Source organism: Lutjanus erythropterus, chromosome 19, assembly GCF_056507025.1.
Source record: "Lutjanus erythropterus isolate fLutEry1 chromosome 19, fLutEry1.hap2, whole genome shotgun sequence".
NCBI classification, from domain to species: Eukaryota; Metazoa; Chordata; class Actinopteri; order Lutjaniformes; family Lutjanidae; genus Lutjanus; species Lutjanus erythropterus.
Genome location: NC_139335.1, coordinates 28,078,151 through 28,104,282, shown reverse-complemented (window position 1 = coordinate 28,104,282; position 26,132 = coordinate 28,078,151). Strand labels below are relative to the sequence as shown.

The window sequence follows — 26,132 nt, the reverse complement described above, 5'->3', positions numbered from 1 at the left end:
TCCAGCAGTGACAATTGCAGAGAGGCAGCTGCGAATGAAGCTATAGTGAAAGTTCAGTCAGGAAGACCATCCTTTTGCATGCATAGACCAGTAGTTTATTTCTTATTCATTCTGCCTTGCACTCCTGTTGCACATACTCACTCATAATTTCCTTGCTGTCATTGTCTGGGGCTGTCCATTGCTACCACAGCTGGTCACATCTGTCCAATACCACAGCGATGCACCTTCATTGTTAGACTCATCTTTCTGCAGTCTTTTTAAATGTAATTTTCTCTCCGCCTTTAGTTCCTTCGTGCTGCTGTTAGGCGTGCCCCTCCACCTCGCCACAGATTCATCAGCTTCCCAGTCTCGGCAGAGTCCTAAACCACCACCACCAGTGTCTGGACTCCATGATGTATCTCTTCCACCACTCAGGGCAGACATCCTTTGACTACAAATCTCCCTATAGAGACTTTATTATCTTGCATCATCTGTTATAATAAACTTTATCTTTATTTTGTTCACTTGTCTTTCTTGATTGAAATTGCAGCATGTAGAGCCAGAATATTTTTGCATCTAAATTCGTGAATTAAGGGTTTATTTCAACCTAACCACAGTTGGTTTTGGAATAAGGGAAAGAAAGCTGTAGCAGAGGTCTGCACTCTCTTGTTTTAACGTGGTTTCAAGTAAGATTATTATTTGATTTGAACAACACAAACAGCAAAATCCTGAACTTGTACTGTGTTACTGACATGTGAATTAGTGGCTGAAGAATAGATGTGGATGATGATGTTTTGTTCATATTTGTAGGTTGGTGTTGCAAACATGAAGTCACATGGACTGATGGGTTACTCATTCATTAGGCAGTTTTTTTCCATACTGCATCATCAGCGCAACACAAAGTCACAAAAAGTGAATGTGGTCGTGTCTGGAGTGACGGCTTCATGAATCTTGCCTCTAATTTTAATAAAGAACGCAGAAAATCCATGAACAAAAAGTTATGCTGTAAGACGAAGCTGAGACTGAACTGGAGCAACAGTGACAGTCTGCTTCAATCAGAGCAGGGAAACAAGTCCTGGAGCCATCATGCCCTTCAAATTAAATGTCAGAATACATTTTTTGTTACTGCCCTCCAGAGCATCACATACAAGTGGTTTCTGATATGAAAGTACAACCAACAGTGTGAAATTTGTCTGTGTCTCAGGTAATCATTAGGAATCACTATTTAAAGAAAAAAAATTCTAATCTTACACTGCTCCTCTCCGCTCTGTTTTTTCAGGCTATAGAAAACCTGGCCTGTGATGGGAGACTTTGGCCAATCACAGACCAAAAAGACAGAAAGATAGATATTATTGTTGAGTTTCATTCTCAAAATGTAAGTATTTGATGACCTGGGAATGAGACTCAACAATCAACTACCTTTCTCCAGAATGAACAACAGTCCATACAGCTGCCAGAGCGCTTTGTCACTTGAACATAAATGTGAGACACCAATTATCACACAATCCTGGGGACGCTCTGTGTTGCGTTCTCACAACAAACAAAATGCATCAGAATTAGATTGAAAACAGATGAAAAGCAAATGGTCCACCAGATTTCATCTAAAACATGGCAAACAGGGTGTGAGGGCAGCAGCAATCATAATAAAGTTCCATACTTAAAAAAAAACACTTAAAAACTGCTAAAACTACATAAAAACTTTAAAAAACTAAAAACTACAGGCACATTGATAGCAGCAAATCATGTATAGGTGTATACTACATTTTTAGCTTGCTGTTTGGCTGGACTGTTTAGAAAAAAAGAAAGGAGCCTGCAGTTCCAGGATTGAACCTGTTTAGACACGCTTTGAATATTTATCAGCTGAGTTGAGAGTGCACTGGATGCGCTGGTTGCTGTGCGCACCAGCAGCGTGTGTGTGTTTGAGAGAGCAAGGGAGTGACAGGGAAGTGGGGAGAGACGGTGGGAGACAGACGGACGATGTATGCAATGGCTTTGTCACTTGACCCGCCCGCATGCACCCGTATTATTTTCTAGTAAGTCGACCTGTGCATCACTAAAGGCTGCCATACCACTTAATTAGAGCAGTATCACTGTTCCACTGGGGGGTTCAATGATCCCCCTGAACTAATGCAAACTGCACCCTTGTTTAAAAGTGGTAACGGCAATGCAAATCAGCATGTCATGGTTTGACCTGGTGCAGCCAAAAGCGCCAATGAAAACCCAATTAATGCCTTGATTTCAACAGCAAATGCAGGTCGATATAAATAACATGACATACAAGCTTAAGAAGAAGAATTACAGTGACGCTAACGTTATGAAATGACTGCTTACCCAGCCATGACGATGAAGAAGTCCAGCCTGTTCCAGGTGTCCCCCAGGTAACAGCGACGGCCAAAGATCCCAAGAGCCACCATCTTCACCACCATCTCCAATGCAAAGAAGATGTAGATGAATGCATCGAAGGCCTGCAACAAGACGGGAGCAAGAGGAAGGGAGGAAAAAGATGCATATGATAAATTTTGCTTTAAACATGCAAACAAGTCAGGAATCTCTTTCGTCTGGTTTGGTCATGAAATAAATAGGCACAAGCTCCATCTTCTTTTTTTTTTCCTCTCTAAATCAGTTTTTTAGTGAGTGAGGAGCATTTGTCAAAGTTCTCTGAATTCGCTGGATGTTTAGTTTGATAGCACTACAAAGAAATGAAAAGCAAAATGGCACACACTTTTTGAGCCTAAAGCAATTTCTTTTTTGCTTTTGACCCCTGTACATATTCAAATACCTCAAACGAATCCATGACCTTCTATTTTTGACCTTTCAAAGACAATTTTTCTCAGCAGATTCATCCTAGAGATGAAGAATTTTTTTCCAACCAACTGGCCTTTAAAACATCACAAATTATGAAAACTGCATAACATCATGTTCAAGATTGATGTGCTCGTACAGTTCTTTTACAATACTCAAACCAATCACATTGTTTTCATTACATACATATATATGTAACTAACTTACAGTACACTAACTCTATCAAAACATGGCAAACCTGACTCATGGTCAAAAAATCCTTTCAAAAGATTTGCACAAGAGGAACATGATCAATCATAGCACTACTGTCAAAACGCTAACAGTCTATGTCACTATAAAAAGTGCATTACTTTTCATGTTGTAGTTCTACCTGCATACAATACACAATATGTTTATTATAAACCACTCTACATATTTTTTGCTGAGTGTCAAGTGTGTTTCTGGCAACGTTATCTAAAAGCGAATGAGCCATCTGTACTTTATAGAATGTACAGAACAAAGATAGTAACAAAAATAGTAAATGATAGAATTGCTGCAGTAAAAGCTTTACTGAATTGTCAACATGAAATTTAAGTGGTCAACAAAAAAATCCAAATTTGTAAAAATAAAGTCAAATACTCAAATGCAAAAAAAAATAACTCAAGGACCTCAAAAATGCTTATCAGCTGTTTTGACTGTTTTGCTGTTGTTGCAGAAGTAGAGACTGTACTATATTTAAAGTTTCATTGCTGGCATGGTGTGGGCAAGCATTTGTAAATAAGACAAGAAAGATCCACGAATGGTCCCCCTGCAGCTCAGTTGGTAGATTGCGCATCCCACGTACTGAGGTGATCAGCCCAGCGGCCTCCAGTTTGACTCCCACCTGTGGCCCATTTGCTGCATGTCATCCCCTCTCTCTAACTCCTTCCCTGTCAGCTGTCACCTCTCAAATACAGGCCGGAAAAACATCCATAATATTACAAGTGGGTAAAAAAAGTAAGCATTTTAGAAATGTGTTAATTAACTGCATATCTGTGAAAACAGCAGGAATTGTGTTAATTGTATGGTTCACAACAGATGGATCTCTCGCTAATTGTGTTTAGTGTTTTGAAAATGTGACCACAGATTGGACAAAAGAATATAAACGATTAAAATAAATGGTAATGTGTTTGTGTGTGGTCTCAAGTGACTGTGAAAGGACTGGTGGCTTTTGCTTGAGCCAAGTTTACTGTTAATATTGCGATCTGAATGGCTTAAAAGAGCTACATGTGTGTATGCATGTGCTGAAAACCCATGTCTGTACTTCTAATACCACAAAACATATGGTGCCCAGTGTGCACCAACCCACGCTGCAATACTTGAATCACAAGAGAAGTAAAGAAGTGAACAGGAAAAAGAAAGTGAGGGAGATCCAGGTCAAACCTCATAGAAAACAAAGATGAAGAGAGAAGAGACGGTGAAAGATAAACAGAGAAAAGAGACAAATGAGCTCATATCTTCTCCATGTCCTGCTTACATTATTATGTTCAGATAACCAAACCTCCTATTGTATTTTTGGAACAAAACTCTTTCCCAGTGCTCTGCCTTAGGCTGTATGAGTGTGTTTGCCACCTTGTTGCATATTCCTACTACATACAACTCAAGCTGCTGCATCTTGATACAGAAAATTTCAAGGCCTGGAAATTCAAATACTCAGTGAAGCTGCATGGCTGCTTGCTAACAAGTCATTGGTCATAATTTGGATTTGAGATGATGATGATGAGCCTGTTTGTTTGTTCCAAACCTGCCATCCATCTCCAAATGCACACTATATTATTCCAAATAGGGTAACATTTTCTTTTTTTTTTTTCTCATTCTGAATTTGATTCCAGCAACTCATTTAAAAAAATTCGGGACAGGGGCAACAAAAGATTTGGAAAGTTGTGGAATGTTCAAAATTTCACTTGTTTAGAACATAACGCAGGTTACCATCTAGAATCCGAATTATCATTAGAAGAACCAGAGAGAGAATTCAGAGAAATATCTGCACTTAAGGGGCAAGGCCCAAAACCAACATTGAATGGCTGTGACCTTTGACCCCGATAATTGTATAACCTAATGATTCCACTGAACATGGAATGTGTGCGTCACAGTTTTGATCCGTCCTCCACATGGCTGCATGCCACCACCAGCAGCGTTTCAGAAGTGTTTCAGCCCCAGACCCTGATTGTGCTGCCCTGCTCGGATTTTGTTGATCTGGTCTTCTTTCCTTGCATTTTGTGCTTCTGCCATGGATAAGTCGGTTACATAGTCTGTCTTTATGATCGCAAATCTGCACTGGGTCTTTTATTTTGAAAACTGAACGGATTCTCTCTGCTTTTTCTGTGTCTGACTTCCTGCCTGCTCGATCTGCTCTGTGCAGATTGTCGCAGCATCCGTCAAAAATAGAGCAAAGGCGCTGGTGGTGCAATCACAAGTATTGTGTAGAATGGCTGTGATCAGCTCCAGCTGACGCGGCGCAGCCGTAACACAGTGCAGACACAGTCCATAAAGGATGCTACATGAGCTTGGGAACACTTTGGAAAACTGTTGTCGGTTTGTTGCTGCATCTGCGAGTTAAGACTACCACGCACAGTGAGAGCCATGTCTCAACAACATCCAGAAATACTGCCAACTTCTTTGGGGCTAAAGTGCAAAATATGACAGAGGAGATGCTGGCCTGTTGAGCACCTGAGGTCATACATCAAGCAAGTATGTGAAAGAATTTCAAAGATAATTTAACACAGTGCTTAACATGCCTCCCTCACAACTTCTTTTGGTACATCTTTCAGGCATCATATTCAGAATGAGTGCATATTTACAAAAATCAATTTTTAATCAAGTTGTCTTTGTAATGCATTCAATTGAATTTAGGTCAAAAAGTTTTTACACATCATCGCATTCTGTTTTTATTCACCTTTTACTCAATGTCCCACCTTTTTGGAACTGGGGTTGTACTTGAAATGCTTCCCTTGCTGACCAAACGTGAAATAACGAGTTTAAAATGCAAGAATGTTCAATTGCTCCACAAATGTTGAAGCATACAGCAGCAGCTAAGCTGGTTATACTAACGTACATCAAATATAATCTTTAGCTGACAGGCTGAAGCAGCCCGGTTTATAATAAACTTAAATTAACTTGACAGCAATCCATATATAAATATAATGATGGCATTAAAATGCTGAAAACATTCAGAATTTAAAAGATCACAAGAATTTTCCAACTGAATGTTGCTCTAGGCTTCTAAAGTGTATTTAATATGCCCAGAGAATAGAATCTGTGCACTCAACAAATCAGATGACACAAACCAATACACATGCTGCAATGGGAAAACAATTTTCCACAAGGTTATTACTTTTTTAAGGCTTCAGGCAGAAGTTAAATGACAAACTAGAGCCTGAACAATAACCCACGGCAGTTCAGAAAACACTGATGTGTGGTACATTAGGACAACCAGGAATAATACGCTTCGATTGGAAAAGAGAGATTTTTTTTTTTCTCTCAGCATTGATGAACAATTGCAAGATGGTGTTTGTGGCTGCGGACCACACTGAATGAGATAAATGGTGTGTGAAAGTTTGGGGATTTATTCGTGTTGCAGCACTGGCAGTGGCAGGGGATGCAGTTTTGTCTGAGTCAGAAATAGCAGGAGTCAAGAGATGGGATGAACAGCTATCTACTCTCATTTTCTGCAAGTGTCGACATTGTCTGCACCGTTTGTTATTTATAGGGATCAAAACATCTAAAAGCAAGAGAGAGAGGAAAGAGAAAATTACTTGGTGCAAATTTGTGCAAACATAAGCATGCATGCGTGTGCACTGGAAACATATAAGTCTGTGTTTATTTGCACTTTTGCAAGCATGGGTTTGTGTGTCCATATATCACCGCTTGAAATTCTAGGGTTCTCTCTGCACTCGGAGCGGTTTTGTAAATGTATTCTACATATTCAATAAAAAGAAAATCTAAGCTGTAAATGCAGATGATTAGAAGGTCCCTTCTAATCTTAAGAACATTTTGTTTGTTTGGAATTATAAGGTTGTATCTTCAAAACATGATAAGAAGCAATTACTTTAAAGGAACACAAGCAGTGTCCTCATAATTTGTTTTAAACCACTAAATTTCTGTTGTAACAGTGTCTACATGAATGAGAAATGTAAACATAATGCTTTCTGTATTTTTGTATCAAAAATGTTGATTCTTATGCATCTTATTTTTTGGAAATAGTGTTATTGATAAATTTTAAGATATTCTAAGACTTAAAAAAAAAAAAAGAAACTGCAAGAAGGCCGCCAGTGCCTCAGTAACATGGTTTCATGTGTCGCAAAGGTTTTTGTTTTTTGTGTTTTTTTGTAACCCAACTTTTGAGTTAAGTGTTGATTTGTAAAATTAAACATTATTTTCAAGGATAAATGCAAGTTCAGTTTTTTAAAATAGTTTTAGATCTTGAGAAGGAGCTCACTATCATTGTTAGCTACCACACTAGCCAGCTAATGCTAGCTTCTTTGTGTTAGCTTGGCAGCCAGGAGGATTTTTTTTTTTGTTTTTAAATGTGAACGTCTACCATCCGCTGACAGATAAATGTTGAATGTCACCAGCCGCTCAATAGTAAATTATTAATTTGTGTCTGAAATACACCAGACACTTTCATATATTACCAGCATTTGACTCACTAAAGTTAATTTCCCACCCTGCTGGAAGCTAATGTTAGTTTAACATTAAGTGGACAGGCCTAAAGGATACAGGTTTAAACCATATAGGTTCATGGGTTTTTGAAGTCTATAAGTTACCAGTTAATTCTGGTCACAGGGGAAAAAACCAACATCACAGTGTAAGACAGGGTTCTCTCACTATAAACTTAGTTGTTACTGAATTAAACTTTCGAAGGGCTGTGGGTAAAGCAAGAGCACTTTAATGTCCAAATGAAAATGTAGGACAACTGAACACTGACAACAAAAGTAGCATCTCATGTCTTACATATCACTCCATCAATCTTAATCATAACTCATTACATGCACATAAGGTGCGCCAAAATAAATCTGATCTTACAATAGGGCTTGTCTCTTCATGTTCCTAGTAGACTAACATTATGAAGTTGGTGTTAACTGGCTAACGCGGTCGCTGAAAATAAATTATGAAAATAAACTCCTCAGCAAGACCTACAAAAATGACAAAAAAAAGAAAATAAATTGAATTTGCCTGGTATTTGTACTGCTGTTCTTCACAAGACTGTCAATAAAAATCCTTGATCTTCAGGTCTCTTATAAACATTGCATTGTGTGACATTTTCTCATGTCTTCTCTGCTCCTTCTCCCACAGAGCAGTGTGGAAACATGACAAAAAGCAGATTCTAAGAGGTCCTCCTCTGTGCCTGAAAAATGAAAAATAAATTTAATATTTTTAAAAAATGTCAAATAGAACCTTATAATTCCAAGGGGACAATATGGCATGACGGTGCCTTAGGGATGGTTACCGAAACTTGGTATTAAACGGGCCCCGTGGCTAAATTATTGAAGACTGGAGTATTGATAAACTCTGACATTATCAGTTCTATTATTGGGACATTTTTGGAGTTTGCTGTAATTTATTATCACAAGGCTGCAGCACTGTGTCTCCTCTTCTCTGTCTGAGTCGGTGCACAGTATAGAGAGGTTGCCAGTAGGGACAAACAAATGAAACAGGTGAAGTAACTCCAAGATTACTCTATTGACAACAAATATGCTCTTTGCTATAAAATCCTTTTGAGTAAAAAGCCTATACTTCATGACCAACAGGCATAAACATGTAAACATGTAGCCAGTATTTTAATATCTCTCATCTACCACCACTACTTTATATCAAATTTCAGTTTTGGGTGAACTATCGCTTTGACTTTGTTTGCCACATCTGTTAAAATTTGTCAAACTGTTTTAAATTGGGCCGTTGGCTGAGACAAAGAGCCCTTCCTCTCTCTGCAGGCAGAGTCCTGCATACGATGAATCACATCAGCATCAGAGGGAGGAGGACAGAGGGCAGGATGGATGATAATGACTCATGACTGTTCTTCATTATTTCATGTCACTCAGCATTCTGATGTCAGGATTTACTTTATTGACATTTTGGACTTGTTTCCAATGAGACATCAATGAATTTACAGAGTGACCTTACTGTTGTTGCTGTAGTTATTATTAGTTATAAAATATCCAAATATAAGTCTGTTCTGAATTTATTCTTTTTTAAATGTTTTATATTTTTAAAAAGTAATTATTCAATCATGAAGAAGAACTAATAACAGCAGGGGATTGATAAGCGGTAGTAGTAAGAGTAGAGTAGTATTGATAAAAACTTAACATTACCCGTCCCTGCTGTGCTTTGTAATGCATTTGACTCCAACATGTGCGTTCCATCCCTGCACATTCAATCACTCTCTCTCTCACACACACACATCATACAGAGCTGGCAGTATGCAATGGGAAAGATGAGAAGATCAGTCTCACATGCTGTTTAAATGATGTTTTGATAAATAATGCAGCCCTGCACGCTTCACATGTAATCCGACATTGGCTGCACCAGTCGGATCCCTGTCGCGCTCCGCTCCGAGTGAAAGGGGAATGAATTCATCATAGTTATTTGTCACTACCGCCAGCTTCCTCTTCAGGCAGCCTATCAGGTTTCATCGTCAACATGATTTGTAAAGAGGTTGAGGCTGTCTTGTGATGGGCCCTTTCATGATTTGAAATAGGAGCTGGTGGGGAAGCTACTTCACATGCTGTCAGTGTGCAGCTTATTTGGCAGGAGGAGAGGACATGGTAAGTAGGTCATCAGGATTGTGATGGCGGAGCATTTAAGATAAAATATGAATGTGTCTTACTCCACTCGTGGAACCAGTGAATGACGAGAGTAATTAGTGTAGAAAATCCAGAGGCATCATGAGGACAAATGTTCGTTCCACGGTCGACAAATAGGGCAGGAAAAGGAACCCGACACAGTCATTCTACAAAGTGTCTGTGTGTTTTCTGAACATTTCAAGCTCCATTAAAAAGGTTGAACAGGTGCTGATTCGACTGTATAATGCGTCCCGTCCCATCCAGATCCATTTTAGGTATAATAACTTTCCATTTGCATGAGATGACTATGCAAATACAGACACGAGTTAAATCAAGCCAGAGCCGTCCAGAGAGGACCTCCACCTCCTTACAGTAGGTGCAATTTCCATCCTCAACTGCAGCTCCTGGCTGTGAGCTTGTTAACTTCTTGGCTTAAACTAGAAATACCTATTAAAAAATGAAAAAGCATTACGGTGCCATTTCACTTTTTTATTTGCTTCCCCTCTTGTCTCGTTCGCTCAAATGAAATTAAAGTCACACTGAGAATGAGATTAGCTGTTCACTTAATGTCAGGTTTTGATATTTCACGACAATTGTTGAAGGGTCAGACCACCAAATTACATTTATCAATGTGCAGGTGACTGGTCATGCAGATAGTTTCACTCCTACTGTCTGCTGAGGAGGTTTTTGCCTCAATTCTTTGTCATATTCAAAGCAGTTAAACAATCCAATTAAAAAACAGGCCCTTTAATTTTGCTAAATTTGTGTGTGTGTGTGTGTGTGTGTGTGTGTGTGTGTGTGTGTTTGGATTGTCATTTGAACATGTTTTCTATCAGCAACAAAATGTAAATATTCAAGTAAATGAATGAGATCAGACTGGCTGGCTGTCTTTGCTCTTTTAAATCCCTTTCAAAAACATATTTTTTAAGTGATCTATAATGTACAAAATGAAAAAATCTGACCACAAGACTGGCCTGACCTGGGGAGAAAAACAAACGCACACTGCTGTCAGAGCCTGATGCTTGTTGTATACACCTGTTGGATAACCTGTGCATAGGGAGATCTGTCTCCTCGCTTGAAAATCTTCTATTTTTGTTTCCTCACAGTAATTCTGCCATAATGCTGCTTACGCTCCAGGCACACCTGCTTTTTAAAAGTGCTTGGAGCTGACTTTCTGATTGCTTTATTGCATGTTACAACCAACACACAGCCATGAATTAATCAAGGCACTTGTACACAGCTGATAAGGTGGATGCCCCTCTGTGCTCATTGCGCAAGATGGAAAATGTGGATTTGAATACGCCTTGAATAAATTAAAACCCTTGGCAACTGTGCTTTGAAGTATTTGCTTTAGATCATTGTAAGATAGGGCCCAGTATATCCCTGCTGCACTGTGTTTGTGGCATTTGATTTGTGACATTGCAAGATTACAGTTACAATGTTACCATTAGTTACATTACAACATACCAGATACTCTATGGTATATTTGCAATGTCTTTTCAACATCCTCTGCATAATGTTTCCTGTACTAAATATAAAATAAATGTACGATATGTTACTGCAAACTTTACATTTAAAATGTTACATTGCAGCAACATTACTGTAACATCACACTTAAAAAAATAAATTGCACTGATGTTACTGGAACATTATACTTAAAACATTACATTGCAACACCATTACTGCAACATTACACTTCAAATGTATCATTGCAGCAGCGTTACTGCAACATTACACAAGGTTGCACTAGGTCACATAGCTTTGCAACTTTCTGCTGCAACTTTGTGTTAGTAGTATACCTAAATCATAGGAAGAAAACTAAAATGTGTGTTTTCCAAATTGTAAAAGTACTCCTTTAAGTTTGATTGTATTTTTAGGTATTGATCGAGTTCTACCATATAGCCTCAAAGCTCTCCTAAGCCCCCTCCACTCTTCACTGAGACTTTGAACTCTAGAGGTCCAGGACTTTACCTCATTAGAAAGCCCAATTTAACTCCTGCATGCAGACACCAGAACAGATCCTGTGGTAGTGTACACATGTATACTTTAGCTTTGTCTCTTTACCCCCAGGAAGTGAGGTGGAGATACTGCATTTCACAGAGGGCCAGAGAGGCATGTGAGGGCCACTCTAACAATCTAAGCTCTGTCAGCAAATTCTCTCCTGTTACCATTAGCAACCACCAGAACAGGACCCCTCACACTACCTGGGGAGACAATATGCTTGTTAGAGAGACAAAGGATGGAGGAGAGGAGAGAGAGCCAGTGTGTAGGATGGGGGAATGGGAACACAGGGAGGAATAAAGACGGTATTGGAAGGAGAAGTAGGTGGAGGAAGGGAGTTGGTGAAGCAGGAAGATGTGTTGCACAATTTTAAAACAGCAGTGAATGTTTATTTGAAATCTCTGCACAATGAGGAGGAAATCTAATGAGATAAATAAACCTATTACAGTTTGGTCTGGAGGGGCTTTATTTGATATCATAATCCACAGTAATGTGCTGTAGGCAAGTGAGATATGGCAGTGCAATCAGTCAATACAGCAACAGTGCACGGGACAAACCAACTGTACACCTCAGTGCAGGTTAGTGTAGAGAGATTTTCAAAGTCAATGGAGATTAAAACCAACAAAAGGCATGTGACACAGAATTACGTTGTCCTTGTCACACCTCCAACGAAAAAGCAATTACAATCCCAGAGGCACACACTGAGTCTTCAGCCAGATGGCAAATTACAGTACAGCAGTAACACATAACCCACAGCAGACCTGCACACCTTACAAACAGAAACAAATTTGGCCAAAAGGTACAACATAAAGAGTATATATTACAGGGCACACACCTCCTGGTCAGGTTGATTGGTTGGTCATTACACTCTGGTCCAAACAACTTCTCAGTGGCTACTATTATTTTAATAAGGAGAGAAGCGCTCCTTAATCCATTATTGTTTGGGGGCGGGACTTATGCAGACCTGATGTATTTTATTTTTAAATACATTGAAATAGGCTATTAACTGAACATTTACTGGCTCAATACTAATTGACACTAGGGTCGCGCGATTGGCCAAATATATAGCCTATCAACGATGGGCTGAATCCATCACTGGCTGTTATTTGTGGCCAAGTTTTGGGGCGATATTTGTCATTTTATTTAGCTAACGCTCTCATCTAGCAGCACAGTACACACCCACTCAGCTGGACCATGACTGTGTTGAGCTGGGCGAGGAGTGAGAGGTAAACAGCTTGCAGAGCCAGACGCTTTGCACTCTTTTCACGAGGTGAATTAAAGATTTAATTCCGGTTTGAATGAAGTGTCTCAGGAGTTAACAACCCAATTAAGCTTTTCTTAGCTCGGAAAAACAGAGAAACTTGAATTCAGAAGGTGTAGAGTTGGATTTTTCTGTTGAAAAAGGAAGGTATGTGTGAGAATACTTAAATTTTTTAATTTTTTTTTACTTAATGAGTTTGTTTTGTTTACTGGGCATTTGCGGTGTACGTAACATAGTGAATTTGCCACTTGCACGTGCACATCCTCAGCTGAGACTCAAGAGGATGGATGGATGAATATATCGCCAATTGGTGATAAACTGGCTGACAATGGCCAAGTTTTAACATATTGCCCAACCCTAATTGACAGCATGTCAAAGTACAAATTGCTACATCGGCCACTGGCCTCAGAGAACAGCAGAGCTTGGATTTAAAAGTTTATTTTTAGTAAGACTGTGTGTGTGGATCCTACTGCTGGAATTTTATCAATGAGGGCTAAAGGATGACTGAATAAAAATTTTGTTTTACTGTTTATTTTGCAGGTTATCCTGTTGAATTTGGCACTAGCATGTTGCTAAAGTGGCTTTTCCTACAAGCTGGGCCAATGTTGGACTAATGTTGTAACATTAAGGGCAGTTAAGAGAAACCATGTGAATGTTAAGCCTCGTTTGAGGCCAACTCAACAAAGACAGTGGTAGATTCGTACTGCTTAATGTTTTCATGCTGCTTTTTGTGGAAGGTTACACTGCAGTGTGAGCTGCATTAGCACTGAGATTTGCTTCTCTATGTAAGCCGGTGTGACCCTCGTTGCCAGTGTGTTTGTGTTGTTGCTGAATGTAAATTTACTTGATAGACCTGCCCCTAATGGAACGATATAGCTACATGTGAAAAAGGATGATCATAGTGCAGGAGTTCATTTGTTTTTTGCACCTATTTAGGCTTCCAAGTAGAGTGCACTGTGGCTTATTTAATTCATCTAGAAATAACGTGCAATTTTTTCCCTGTCGACCAATTGATTGGTTGAAGAGTAAGTACAATTTCAGATTTTCTTTGGTTGACTACAGCTACAATAATAAATACAGAAAATAACAGACTCCTATCCCTTACTCCTTTTGTCAGTGATGTGTCACAGGATCAACCAAGCTTGAAATAATCACTCTAGAAAGATTCCTGACAAGATATCTTAAAAATTAAGTTTCCCTGTTATGTGAAAACCTTGTTGATTTATATTCTTATTTAAATTTAATAGCCGTGTTAAAAACTCATGGGGTAAGGTGTGCGCTACGACAACACTGACCAGTTTTGAAATGTCTGTGCTGATGTAAAGTCTCAGCCAAAATCCAGACAGCAATTTAAACAATAAATTGCAGCAGAAGGAGAATTGAATCCTGTGGGTGAAACTATGTTCGCTGTGGTATTTGTGGTCATCCACACCCACGATTTCAGCTGCTGGTACTTGTCTCCACAAGTGTATTCTCATCACGAAGTGACAAAATCACACGCGGCTCCACAAGACTATATTAAAACAAACTAAGTCCCAATTCCCCGTTCAGAGAGCAGGAGAAAATATAAACCTTCCAGGGGGGAAATACTGTAGCTGCAGTGTTTGTCTGCATCACAGCTTGAAGAATAGTGACAAGAAGAGTGGTGAGCTGCTCTGAGTTTATGTCAAATAATTGATTGTTTTGTCTCTTCATCAGTGTGCTGACATGTTGTTCTTACACACACACAGGCGCACACACAAGGGGTCCACCTTACCTGCAGTATCTGGCAGCGGTCCGAAGTGCAGTCGATGTTCTCGCAGGGTTGGTACATGCCCAGTGTCACACAGTTGAGCAGGATCACCATGATGCTAATCCTCTCGAACCACGTATTAACAGGACTGGGGTTAAGGAACATAGCAGCTGAGGAGAAATGCACAACCATACAAACACTGTCTATGTGTCATGGATGGATAGATGGATGTGTGTCTCAAATCAAGCACAATATGTTTATTTTTCATTATACATCAATATTCTGGATATATGGATTAAATATGGTAGAAACTTAAAGGCGTAATATGCAAAAATTTCTTAAAAACAATGCTTAGGCTCATATGAATTTAATCCCACTCAATCAGCATTCATAACCCACTAGAGGTCTGTGGTGTGGTTGCATCTGCAGAGACCCTGTCTGCCTGTATTTCCTTATTTTTCCTCATTATTTTGCTGCGCTCGGGATGTTTTGCCAGCCCAAAACGTCAGTATTTGACGTCCTGGGGTGTTCTTGTCACGTAGTCAAGTGGGGTAACAACAAAACGGACCCAAATGCAGGCACGCAACAAGCTGAGGTGAAGATAGGAACACACAAAAAAAATACACACAAAAAAAACATACAAAACTGGCAAATAGGCAAACCAAGTGAAAGTGTGAGAAGTCCAACAAACAGTGTGAAAAAAAGGGAAACACAAAGAAAACACCAAAAGTCTTGACCACAAAAATGAAGCAATTGAAGTGGAAACAGACACAAGGCTAAATACACAACAGAGGTGATCACGGGCAGGTGAAAACAGTCAGATGGGAAAACAGAAAGTGAACTACAGAAACCCAAAACTTCTGCCTTTAAAGTCCCCATACTTTACTGTTTTTCCCCCTTCCCTTTAATGTGCATGTTAAGAGTGTGCAAAATCCTCCTCTAGTTAAAAAAAACACTGCTCCACAACCTCATTTGTAATCCTGCCTTTTTTCTGTTACCTGGTTACATCAATGTGTAAAAACTTACATAAGTGCAGCCAGTTTGGAGCAGAATTTGGAATGGGCTTGTGACAGGAGCTAAAACAGAGTGTTTCAGACAGAGGGTGAACAGACGTGCTGCAGCTTTGACCAGTATGAGAAAAAATACGTTTTTTGATCATGAAAACAGGTTAACTCTAATTGAACCCCAAAATAAAGATAATCATAATATGGACACCTTAAAGGCAGGCAGGATTGTTTTAAAATGCACCATTCAAAGTTGGCTCCTCCTACTCCTCGGCTTAACCAATGAGGCGTGGGAGAGTTTACATTCAAACTTGTTATATCAAGTTAAAGTTAGGCTGTTAACTTTGGGGTCTTTTATTTTACAGATTATAAATAACTACAGCAAGTTTCAAAGTGTATATCCTCCTCTGTCCCATGAAGGCTTCAAGCTTGCTGGGCCTCAGCGTGTGGGGTTGTTTTAACTCCAGTGTAGAACGAGTGGGCGGTGACTTGTCTCCGTGTTAACAAGATACAGTAATCCTGACATGAGGATGATGTCCCAGCAGAGACCAAAGAAACTTATAAGTTGGGTAAACGGCTCCGTTACAGCCATGGGTTCAAAATAAAAGTGCAGACACAGTCTGATGTTGAGAAAAGATCCATCCATCAGTCATGCAGTATATGCATGACTGACTCATTCACAGTCTGCGCACAACACATCATGTGACCTCTGAGGTCACAGAGCTGCCACGCTTTCCATGAGCAATTCATCAATGAAAAGGAAGATGAGAAGATTTCTACAAAGCTAGTATGATTCATGAAATCAGACCTGACAGAGTAAATACCACTGCCTGCCAAGGCACACGAAACCTTTTGTGATATTTTTTAAAAATGATGAATGATAATTGTATCCTAGTGGCTTAGATTTGTTTTTTAATGTCATTAAAATGTAAAAACAGTGCCAATATTAATAAAAAAATGATTTGGCGACTTGGCAACTTACTACTGACCTTTACTCTTACTCTTATTGTTTATCCTCTCTCATCCTCTCTCTCACTTTGCCACCCTGCAGAGCGCTCCACCACCCTGGTTTACACCTGCTCCAAATCTTCTGATGCACAGACTGCACTGTATGTACAGCACAGGCCTTATTTATGAGTTAATATGAGATTATTATTGTGTCATTTTCATGAAAGCATGAATAAAACTGGAAAAGCAAATTCACACACTAAATTTATATTATGCAAACACTGGTGGGGGTCTATGTGTGTGTCTTATAATCACTGTCGCACAGTTTAAAAGTGTTTTACAGCTTTTCACTTCTTTCATATCTTAAGCTGTCAGCTTATGTTCTTTTAGTTCTATACTCTATCCTCTTAAGTTTTTTATTTTTTGTCTCGCTTTTGTATTCACACGATGAGCTGTAAGTCTTTTGTTCTATGAACTTTGCACTTACAGAACTTATGCTCCCTGGTAGTGTGATGTGGGGAATGTGTCTGCCTGTGTGTGGCCTGCAGCACAGCTGCATGCAAGTGCAGTTGCAAAAACAAACGTGACCTGCAAACACATGTGAGTGCCTAATGCTTTTTACATGGACGATTGCCACAAATGATAAATTAACAGAAAAAGCAAACACATGCACATCTTACAAGCACCTGTGGGTGACTTTACAGATACCCATATAACCAACACGACTTTAATTCTACTAATAGTTATATGTGTTTATATAGTAAGAAAGGCAAAATTGCACCCTGTATCCATGATATCCCTGAATATGTCCACACTCAAGATATCTGTGATGGTCTGACTGAAAAAAAAGTTGTTGCATTGTTTCACTGATGACTAAAGGACCAGTGTGTAGGATTTAGTGGCATCTAGTGGTGGGTGTGATCATGTAGGAAACCCTACATGAACCTACCTGGAAAACGTGTAATAAATGTTGTTTTGCAACCACAGAAACATGGTTGTACAACATTTCCATAGATGTAATATATAAACCTAGATGGTGCGTTGCTGCTCAGGCATGCTTACAATTTTTCCCAGTGGCCAATCGCAGTACAGCAGTGGAAAATTCCCCTCTGGTCCATAAAGCTTTTTGCCCACAAGCCACCATAATAAAAGAGTCTGTAATACTGTTGTCAGTACACCTCCAACTGCAAAAAAAGGTCAATTATGACTGTTTCTACTATAGATTTTTGATCCACGGAATTTTTATATTTATAAACCTTTCCTAGAGAAAGCTTTTTTAAAATCTGTGATGTCATCACAATGTAAATGGGCCGATTGGGAACTAGTGGGTGGGGAACTCTCACTGGACAGAATGGGTGCCATCTTTGCATGTTGTATCTAGTTCATTATAATATGAACATGATAGAGTGTATGTTCCATCTGTAGATACAAATGTCTCATTCTAAGGGAACAAAAACACAATGATTCTTATTTTCAGGTGATTATATATTAAGTATTTAAGTATTAATAATATTAAGTATTAAGTCTTACATACTGGAGCTTTAAGTGGTTTGTACCGGACTGCTTTTCCTAATTCCCCTTTAAAATGAAAATCTGATAAAATTCTATGGATTCTGTTGTGTCCACTGTAATAATAACACTGAAGAGAGAATGTGAGAGAGAGCTTTCAGTTGTGATCCACAGGTAACCTCTCATTGAAGCTGCTGTGAACAGAGACATTTCTGATTCAGTTGAATTTCTAAGGACAAAAGATAAAACCTCAAAATCAAAAATGAAGTGATTAGAAGCTCAAGGACCTTCTAAAGAAATGTTAAAGTCCGCCACCACTCCAAAATATGTTTTTCTTCTCGATCATACAGATGGATGTTTGAGTTTCATTGTGCAGAATAATCTATGTGCAAAGTTTGACCTCAGAAGTTTGGTCTCACATTCGTGTTTTGTAAGTGGAAAGTTTCTAGGGGGCGGACATAGCATGATTTGTGACATCACAACTAGCTCGTAAGCCAATCGTGGTTCAGTTTGCAACTGATACAAGTGTGATGTAGAAACATGTATCTACTAGTGCACATAAAGAGAATGGGTTCTCCAGTGGAGTAGGAGGTAATTTATGTCTGGAAGGAAAACTCCAAAAATAAACATAATTTTCATATTCATAGATTTTTGGAATTTTTAATGAGGCAGAAGGAGTAGATGCCTTTGTAAGGATTGTAATGTGTTTAATTATCCTGTTTTTGCAGAAAAAAAAACAAATCAAACACACGTTCTCGTTCCCAGGAGACTATCTGTATATATCTTAATGTGTCTGTAGTGTCTTTAAAGGGAAAGTTCGTCCCAAAATCAAAAATACATGCTCATGTAGGAACTATTTTTTCGTTTCTAGTAGAAACAAAGTAGTTCTGGTAGATTCCTACATGAAACTGCTCACAACAAGTTCTGTGGAAAGAGACATTGCTGTTGAGTTTTTCAAATGTATTTCTGGCACTTTGAGCACCACTAGCCAAGTGCTATTTAATCCCATTATATCCAAGAAAAGGCAGACATCTCTACGGCCAATATTTCCAAAACTCCAACTCCTTTCCAAAACCTTCTAGATGGATAAATAGACGTCCTGGCCAGGGGAAAAATGTGTATTTTTATTTGATATGTTGGGATGAACTGTCCCTTTAAGTGCACTTTTAAGAAAATCTTAACTATAGATGCTTAATGTAACACACACATATTTAAACACTAATTTCTGTTTTCCAGGGATTATGTGTATAACATATTTGTAATGCATTTTCACAATATGTCCCTCTCCTGAACACACACACACACACACACACACACACACACACACACACACACACACACACACACATAAATCTGTATGTCTCTCGTTCCTGACAGCTCCTCTCCGCTGTCTCTGCTATCTCTTTTGCACCGCTCTCTTGGGGTAACACAGTGAAATTGGAAGAAATAATATCAGAACAATGTGTGGAGAGAAATATCATCATGAAGTCTCCTTTTCTTCCGAGTTTCCTCATCTAACCAGCAGTCTCTTCTTTGAAATGAGGGTCTAAACCCCCTTTGGGTTACATCGCTCTGTCTTTTCCTTTCTGTGACGCCTCTCCCTCAACATCATTTCAATTTTCCCAGCTGTCGCCCCCCCCCCCCTCTCCCTTCTATATCTCCCTTTTCTAAGCTTTTCATTCATTCCCAGGTGTGACAGAGCAAACGATGGACAATTCTGCCCTTCCAGCAAAAACAAACGCAAACACTTTGGGACACATTATACCTCGACAGGCAATGAAAAATCAATCAGGCCTGCGTGTGTATAAATGCGTGTGTGTTTGTGTGTGTAGCACTCCCGTAGCACAACTAAAGAACCTGCCCTGAGGTTCTGTGCTAGCAAAGCGAGAGCCAAGAACAGAGGCATGGTGTGAACTCGCAGAGAAAGGAAGAGTGAGACAGACAGTCGGAGGAAATAAATAAGAACCGGTATACAAAAAGCATGGGAGAAGACTTGTTTGGGACTTAGCCACAAACAAAGACAAGACTGTAGACAAAGGACACAAGCTATGCCGGTGCACAATGCCTGTTTTGAACAGTCTCACCCTTCTCTTCATACACTGTAAAAACTCTATTTCAGTAATAGTTGAACCAACCAACCAACCCAGCTTTCTGCTTTAGTGATGGTTAGGTTTCTCTAAGGCTTGTGCATCTGAAGTCAATTTATTTTCCACATTTTACCCCCGCAGTGAAGGGAAACGCTGTAATATATTTACTGTAATAAATCATAAAGTGTCTGTTTATGTGTAGTAAGGAATCATAAATAATCTTTTAGAAGCCGTAGATGTTTATAATTGGTAAATTGAGCAATATGTCAATGGAGTCTACGCTTAACTCAAACTCCAGAGTGTGTATTTTGAGAGTAACAGGATTTTGTTTTCAGGATAACAGGTCTAACTTTACAGTCAACTGACAGTTATTAACAGCTGATCAGCTTACTTTGTAGGACTTGTCCTCGTGTCCTGTGGTCTTGCAGAGCTTCCCAAAATCTGGGGCGGAGGAAGCGGACATTTCTAGCAGTTCTAATTTCTTCTATTTGGACGAGACAAAACTATATTTTGTGATCAAATGTTGTATACCATGTTAGATATAAAATGGTCTGCTGGAGTTGGTTAAATTGTGGTGTTGACATGCAAACTCAAAAGGAAACCAGCTAGTGAGGTCATGCCTGTGACATGCTAACATTATCAATTGACTTATTCAGGGGTCAGCAACTTTTAAGGCCCCAACACGTGATCAGCGGTAAAAATGTTTTTCGCTGGCTGTCCCATTGTTTTCCTACGGAGAGGGCGGTGGGCTCAACCAAGCGACACCGCTACCTTTGGTGTGGCTCACCACTCGCGCAAAGTTCAAATTATTTGAACCTTGACCTCATTTGCCATGGACCTCTCAAAGTGCAACCAATGAGATAACAGCTGTATGTGATGACGCAGGCAGAAGAGACCACAGATGTGTTGAGGTGACACAAGCAGAGAAGGGAGAGACTGATGGTCGAGTCTTGAAGGGAACTTTCATTTTCACAGATCAAGGGTTTCCTTCCAGACACAACCAAAGAAAAGTTTTCAGGGTTCCCCAATCTCTAAAAAGTAACATTAAAAACAGACTACAATCTCGCCAGTAAAAGTACTGCATGGCGAAATGTGAATAGTCCGATCGGGCTATAACATTTATGAGTTTATGAACTTAGATACATCCGGAGCTAAAAGTAGCTCAGCCGTTTGTATACCAGGCAGACAGGACATAATGGTTGTAGCGCTGTTCTCTGCGCCCTGCCTTGCGGTGAGTCTGGGACAAATTTCTTATCATGTCAAGGCCCCTTTACTATAGAAATTTTTGGCCGAAAAAAGAGGGAAAAAAAACCTGGAGCCGTGACCTCTTTTTTGCATTTGGCATCCATAGCTAACCTACAGAAACTCAGAACTACCCACCAAATGACAATAACTGTTCTTAAAATAATAAGACCAAGAGCCACAGACTGCAGACCCCTGACATAGGACTAATTATATTTAACAAACTAAGGTTATTAAATAAAATATTTTCCTAACAATACTCTTGGGTTGTTAAGGAACTGTATTTTATTTTTGGGTGACTTCCCTTAAATGTGCATTAATTCAAATTGTACTAATGTTGATTTGAAACAAGTCAGATTAATGTGAATTGTGCAATTGTGTTGATCTAACTTGTTAACTTTATTTGAAAAAAAAATCAACTTAAGGTCTTAAGTTGGTCCAACAATTCCCTTTTCAGGGTTTAAGAACACAAACCTCTGCAGAGCAGCCTGACAGAAACACACAACTTCCTCTACACTCATTCATTACATGCAGTACGCCACCCCTCACACCCCTGTGGACCCCTCACCTTCAGCCTATCAAAGCCAACAGTATCAGCAGCGTCTGCGCTGACATGTGAAGTGACTCAGCACCGGTTTGAGTTCAGTCTCTTTGTCATACTGACCCCGGACCTCATCCTCCCCAGGGAAAACGGAGCAGCAGGCGGCTGACTCACACCCAGCTGATTCCAGAGCGTCAGCTGATGGCTGGTCATGTCACTCCCTAATCATGTTGGGAGGGCACTAACTGAGTCTGACACCCAGGATGCTTTGAGGAGAAAAGAAGGGAGGCATGCTGTTATTGAGCTGCGGCATTTAATTTGATTGTTCTTTTAAAGCTGTTACTCATGGGATATTTACCCTTAGAATGCTTAGTATCCACCCAGAGATCCTCCATGTGTGACTGAGGATGTTTAGCTCGCATTTTTATGCCTCTGACAGCGACAGAAGTGGCTGGAGGTATCATGTTTTTGGGTAGTCTGTCCATCCGTCCATCCTGTCCTTGTGAATGCGATATCTCAAGAATGCCTTGAGGGAATTTATTCAAACTTGGCACAAATGTCACTTGCGACTCAAGAATGCAGAACCCCTCTGTGCATGACTGCAGAGGTTCAGCCTGCATTTTTATTTCATGCCTCCACGCCGATGATAGCCGTAGATTTAACTTTTTTTGCAGCAGGAGCAAATGGAAATACAGTTATGTTTGGCTCCCTGGTTTAGCAAAGTAGCATGCTACACCAAAACAGTGCATGCAACGCCCACATCCCCGGGTATGCAAGAGCGGGCCTGAGCAAGACATCGTTTATCGAATATCGTTTAACCTTTGAGCCATGTTGCGACTTTGAACTAGAAAGGTGGAGGCGGGAGAACGCTTTCCCCACTGATGGCAAGATTTTCCATCAACTCCTGTTTTCACTGCCAGGCGGTAGGGGACGCTGTGATGGATCAGATGAACATCAGTGCTCAGCTGCAGATTCGTGGGACCCAGACCCAGGGACTCACCCCACAGCCAGGAAAGAGAGCACTCCAGCCCCCAGGCCTCTCGGACAGTGTTTCGGGCAGGGAGCGGGGAACACAGAGCTAACGTTAGCCACACTGGTAACAGCAATGTAACACACTGTAACACACATTTAATATATAGTGATAAAAGAAACAAAACCAAAAATGTGAAGTCAACATTCTGCTTAGAAATATCTCTTTCACAAAGACGCCGTTTTCTCAGTTTGGTATATTTTTTGATGCAACCAACCAACGTTCAAGTGCTTATAAAAAAAAGAATGATAGAAGCTAGAACAAAATATTTTTTGTGTTCAGATCTGTTCTGTCTTTTGATGTATTCCATGTTGACACATTCATAGAGCTGAATATTCTGTGGGTGTTGAAAAATCAGTGAATTTTGTCAAAAATGCTGGCGCTGGCTTTTTTTAAAATACGCTGGCGAGGAAAGACTTAAAGGGAGCGAAGGGATCTATTTTGTGAGAATGGGTTTTGATTGGTGTGTAGAAATGATTCAATCTAAGCTGGCTGCTCAGCTCGGGTGGGAGTGAATTACTTCCGTGTCCTGCATGAACTAACACGATGCTTCATTATTTTTTTTGGGGGGGTGGCCATCCATCCCATGTGAGCACAATATCTCATGAACGCCTAGAGGGAATTTATTCGAACTTTGCAAAAATGTCAACTTGGACTCAAGGATGAACTGGTCAGAATTTGGTGGTCAGAGTTCACTGCGAAATCACAAAAGACATTTTCACTGTGACGTCATAATGTTCTCAGCTCTCTATCAGTCCTCTGTCCTCCTCTGTAAAAATAGTCTCTAAGTGAAGACAGCATGTTTCTCACTGGAATCATACATGTCAAAAAACTTACACTTAATACATTTTATCAATTTCCTTCAATATATTATATGAGTTTGGACATCTGGACAAACATGGGTGTAAACAGCAGCTTGATCGGTTGGCGGTGGCACACAGCCGCAAGGTGGTAATTCTAGTTCTGTCTCTGCCTTTTTCCCTCTTTAGCATCACACCTCCTCTCCTCGCTGCTGTATGTCTAATCTTCTTAGGATGTGGACAGGGCCTCCCCTCTGTCTTTACTCCCTTCTCATCTTTTATCCTCTTCTTCTTCTCTATGTCTCTACCTATTTTTATGCCTGTCCCTCTGTGTCAATACAGATTTTCATCATGCACTTGCCCCCCTCTTTCATCCTTTTTTTTTTCTATTTGGGGCTTTCCAGCTTTATCAAGCTCTGTGTCTCTCTTTTTGACAAAACAGTTTGGGATTCTCACTTTGTGTTGCTGATTCTCTAGTCGTCTCTCTGTCTGCCTTTGTGATGCATTCAAGCAGGTAACGAAAGGCAGAGCAGAACATTTGTTTGACCAGTTTGACCTTGTTTTCCACACCTTCAGAAGGAAAACATTTTTAGAGAGAAACTAATTAGTCTAATCATCAAAATATAAAAATGAAGGGCTCTGATGCATGTGTAAAACCAATTTATTACCTGAGTGCATTTCCTATTTATTTTATCCCTTTGAAAATTCTTTATTCCTTGCCGCCTGCAGCATCTAAACATTTTACAACAGCAGTCTTAAAGTTGAGATGAACCATGACATTATGAATATTCAACTTTTGCCTTTCACAGGTTTCCAGCTTCTTTTTTTTTTGTAGGCTCTTGGCATAATTACTACATACGCCACACAGCCATGGCAGGTGTTTTTTTTTTGTTTTTTTTTTTTTAATATGTTACATGGCTACGATTGAAATTTTTCAAGGACCCATTCTGTCAACAAAACATGCTTTGCACAGTTGTAAGTGTTTGTGCCTGTACTGTATGCCAAAAGGGTTTAAAACAACAACTGATATCATTTTATGAATAGATACAGGGAATGTTAATGTTCACAGGATATTTTACACCTTTGTACTGCAAAAGAATAAAAAATACCAACAATTACTTGGTTGTACTTATGCTGCCTGTAAATGTTGTGTGACAGCCAGAATGGCAAACTATGAATACAAGCCCCAAAAAGTTGGGAAAGTGTGCAAAACTTTAATGAAACTAGCAAAAACTTCGACTTGTACTCAGCTGAACATGGTACAAAGACAAAATATCTAAAGCTCGTACTGATAAACGTTTTTTGTAAATCTACACTCATTCTGAATTTGATGCCTGCAACATGTTTCAGAAAAGTTGGGACGGGGTGTAACATTATCATGACTGGGTATGAAAAGAGAATCCTAAAAAGGCTCAGTCTTTCACAGGCAAGGTTCACGGAAACTGCATGGGTAAACAGTTGAAGAAAATTTCTCAATGCACAATTGCGAGAAATTCAGGAATTTAACCATCTACAATCCATAATATAATTAAAAGATTCAGAGAGGGGGAAGGCTGAAAACCAACACTGAATGCATGTGACCTTTGGCCCCTCAGATGGCATGGCATTAAAAACCAACACGGTTGTCTAAAAATTACTAAATGGGCTTGGAAATACTTCAGCAAGTGTCAGCAAACAGAGTTTGTCGCTGCATCTACAAATGCAAGTTAAGACTCTACCATGCAAAGCAAACAAGATCCAGAAGGACTGCCAGCATCTCTGGGCTTGAGCTCATTTGGGACAGACTGAAACAAAGTGGAAAAGTGTGCTGTGGTCTGACGAGTCATTTCAGAATTTTTTTGGAAATCAGCAATGTCGTAACCTCCGGGCCAAAGAGGAGAAAAGGACCATCTAGATTATTACCAGTGCAAAGTTTAAAAGCCAGTATCTGTGATGGTATGGGGGTGTGTTAGTGCCCACGGCATCATGGGTAACTGTCACATCTGTAAAAGCACCATTAATATTGTAGCGATGTATGCTGCAATCCAGATGACATCTTTTTCAGAGATGTCCCTGCTTCTTTCAGCAAGACAATGCCAAGACATATTCTGCATGTGTTACAACAGTGAGGTTTTGTAGTCAGAGTTCAGGTACCAGACTGACCTGCCTGCAGTTCAGATCTGTCTCTCAGTGAAAATGTGTGGTGCATTATGAAGCACAAAATACAACGACAGAGACAATCATCTGGTGAGCAACTGAAGCCGTTTATCAAGCAAGAATACTGAATACTGTTAAAAGACTTTTTTGTTGCAGGCCTCAATATCAAAATGATTGCATATTTACAAAAAACAATAAAGTTAATCAGTTTTAACATGAAATATCGTGTCTTTGTATTGTATTCAACTAAGTTTTTGAAA

General features: G+C 39.7%; 1 protein-coding gene across 1 annotated transcript in view; it reads right to left on the bottom strand.

The window, feature by feature from the left end:
- Positions 1 to 14,767, bottom strand: part of LOC146310028 (voltage-dependent T-type calcium channel subunit alpha-1I-like) — a 151,862-nt gene extending 137,095 nt beyond the window's left edge. The window contains exons 1-2 of the mRNA XM_084745182.1: positions 14,600 to 14,767; positions 2,311 to 2,444 (exon numbers count right to left, since the gene is read on the bottom strand). Coding sequence (XP_084601308.1) covers positions 2,311 to 2,444; positions 14,600 to 14,767 — 302 coding nt within the window. The remainder of the gene's footprint in view (positions 1 to 2,310; positions 2,445 to 14,599) is intronic.
- Positions 14,768 to 26,132: the final 11,365 nt, after the last annotated feature.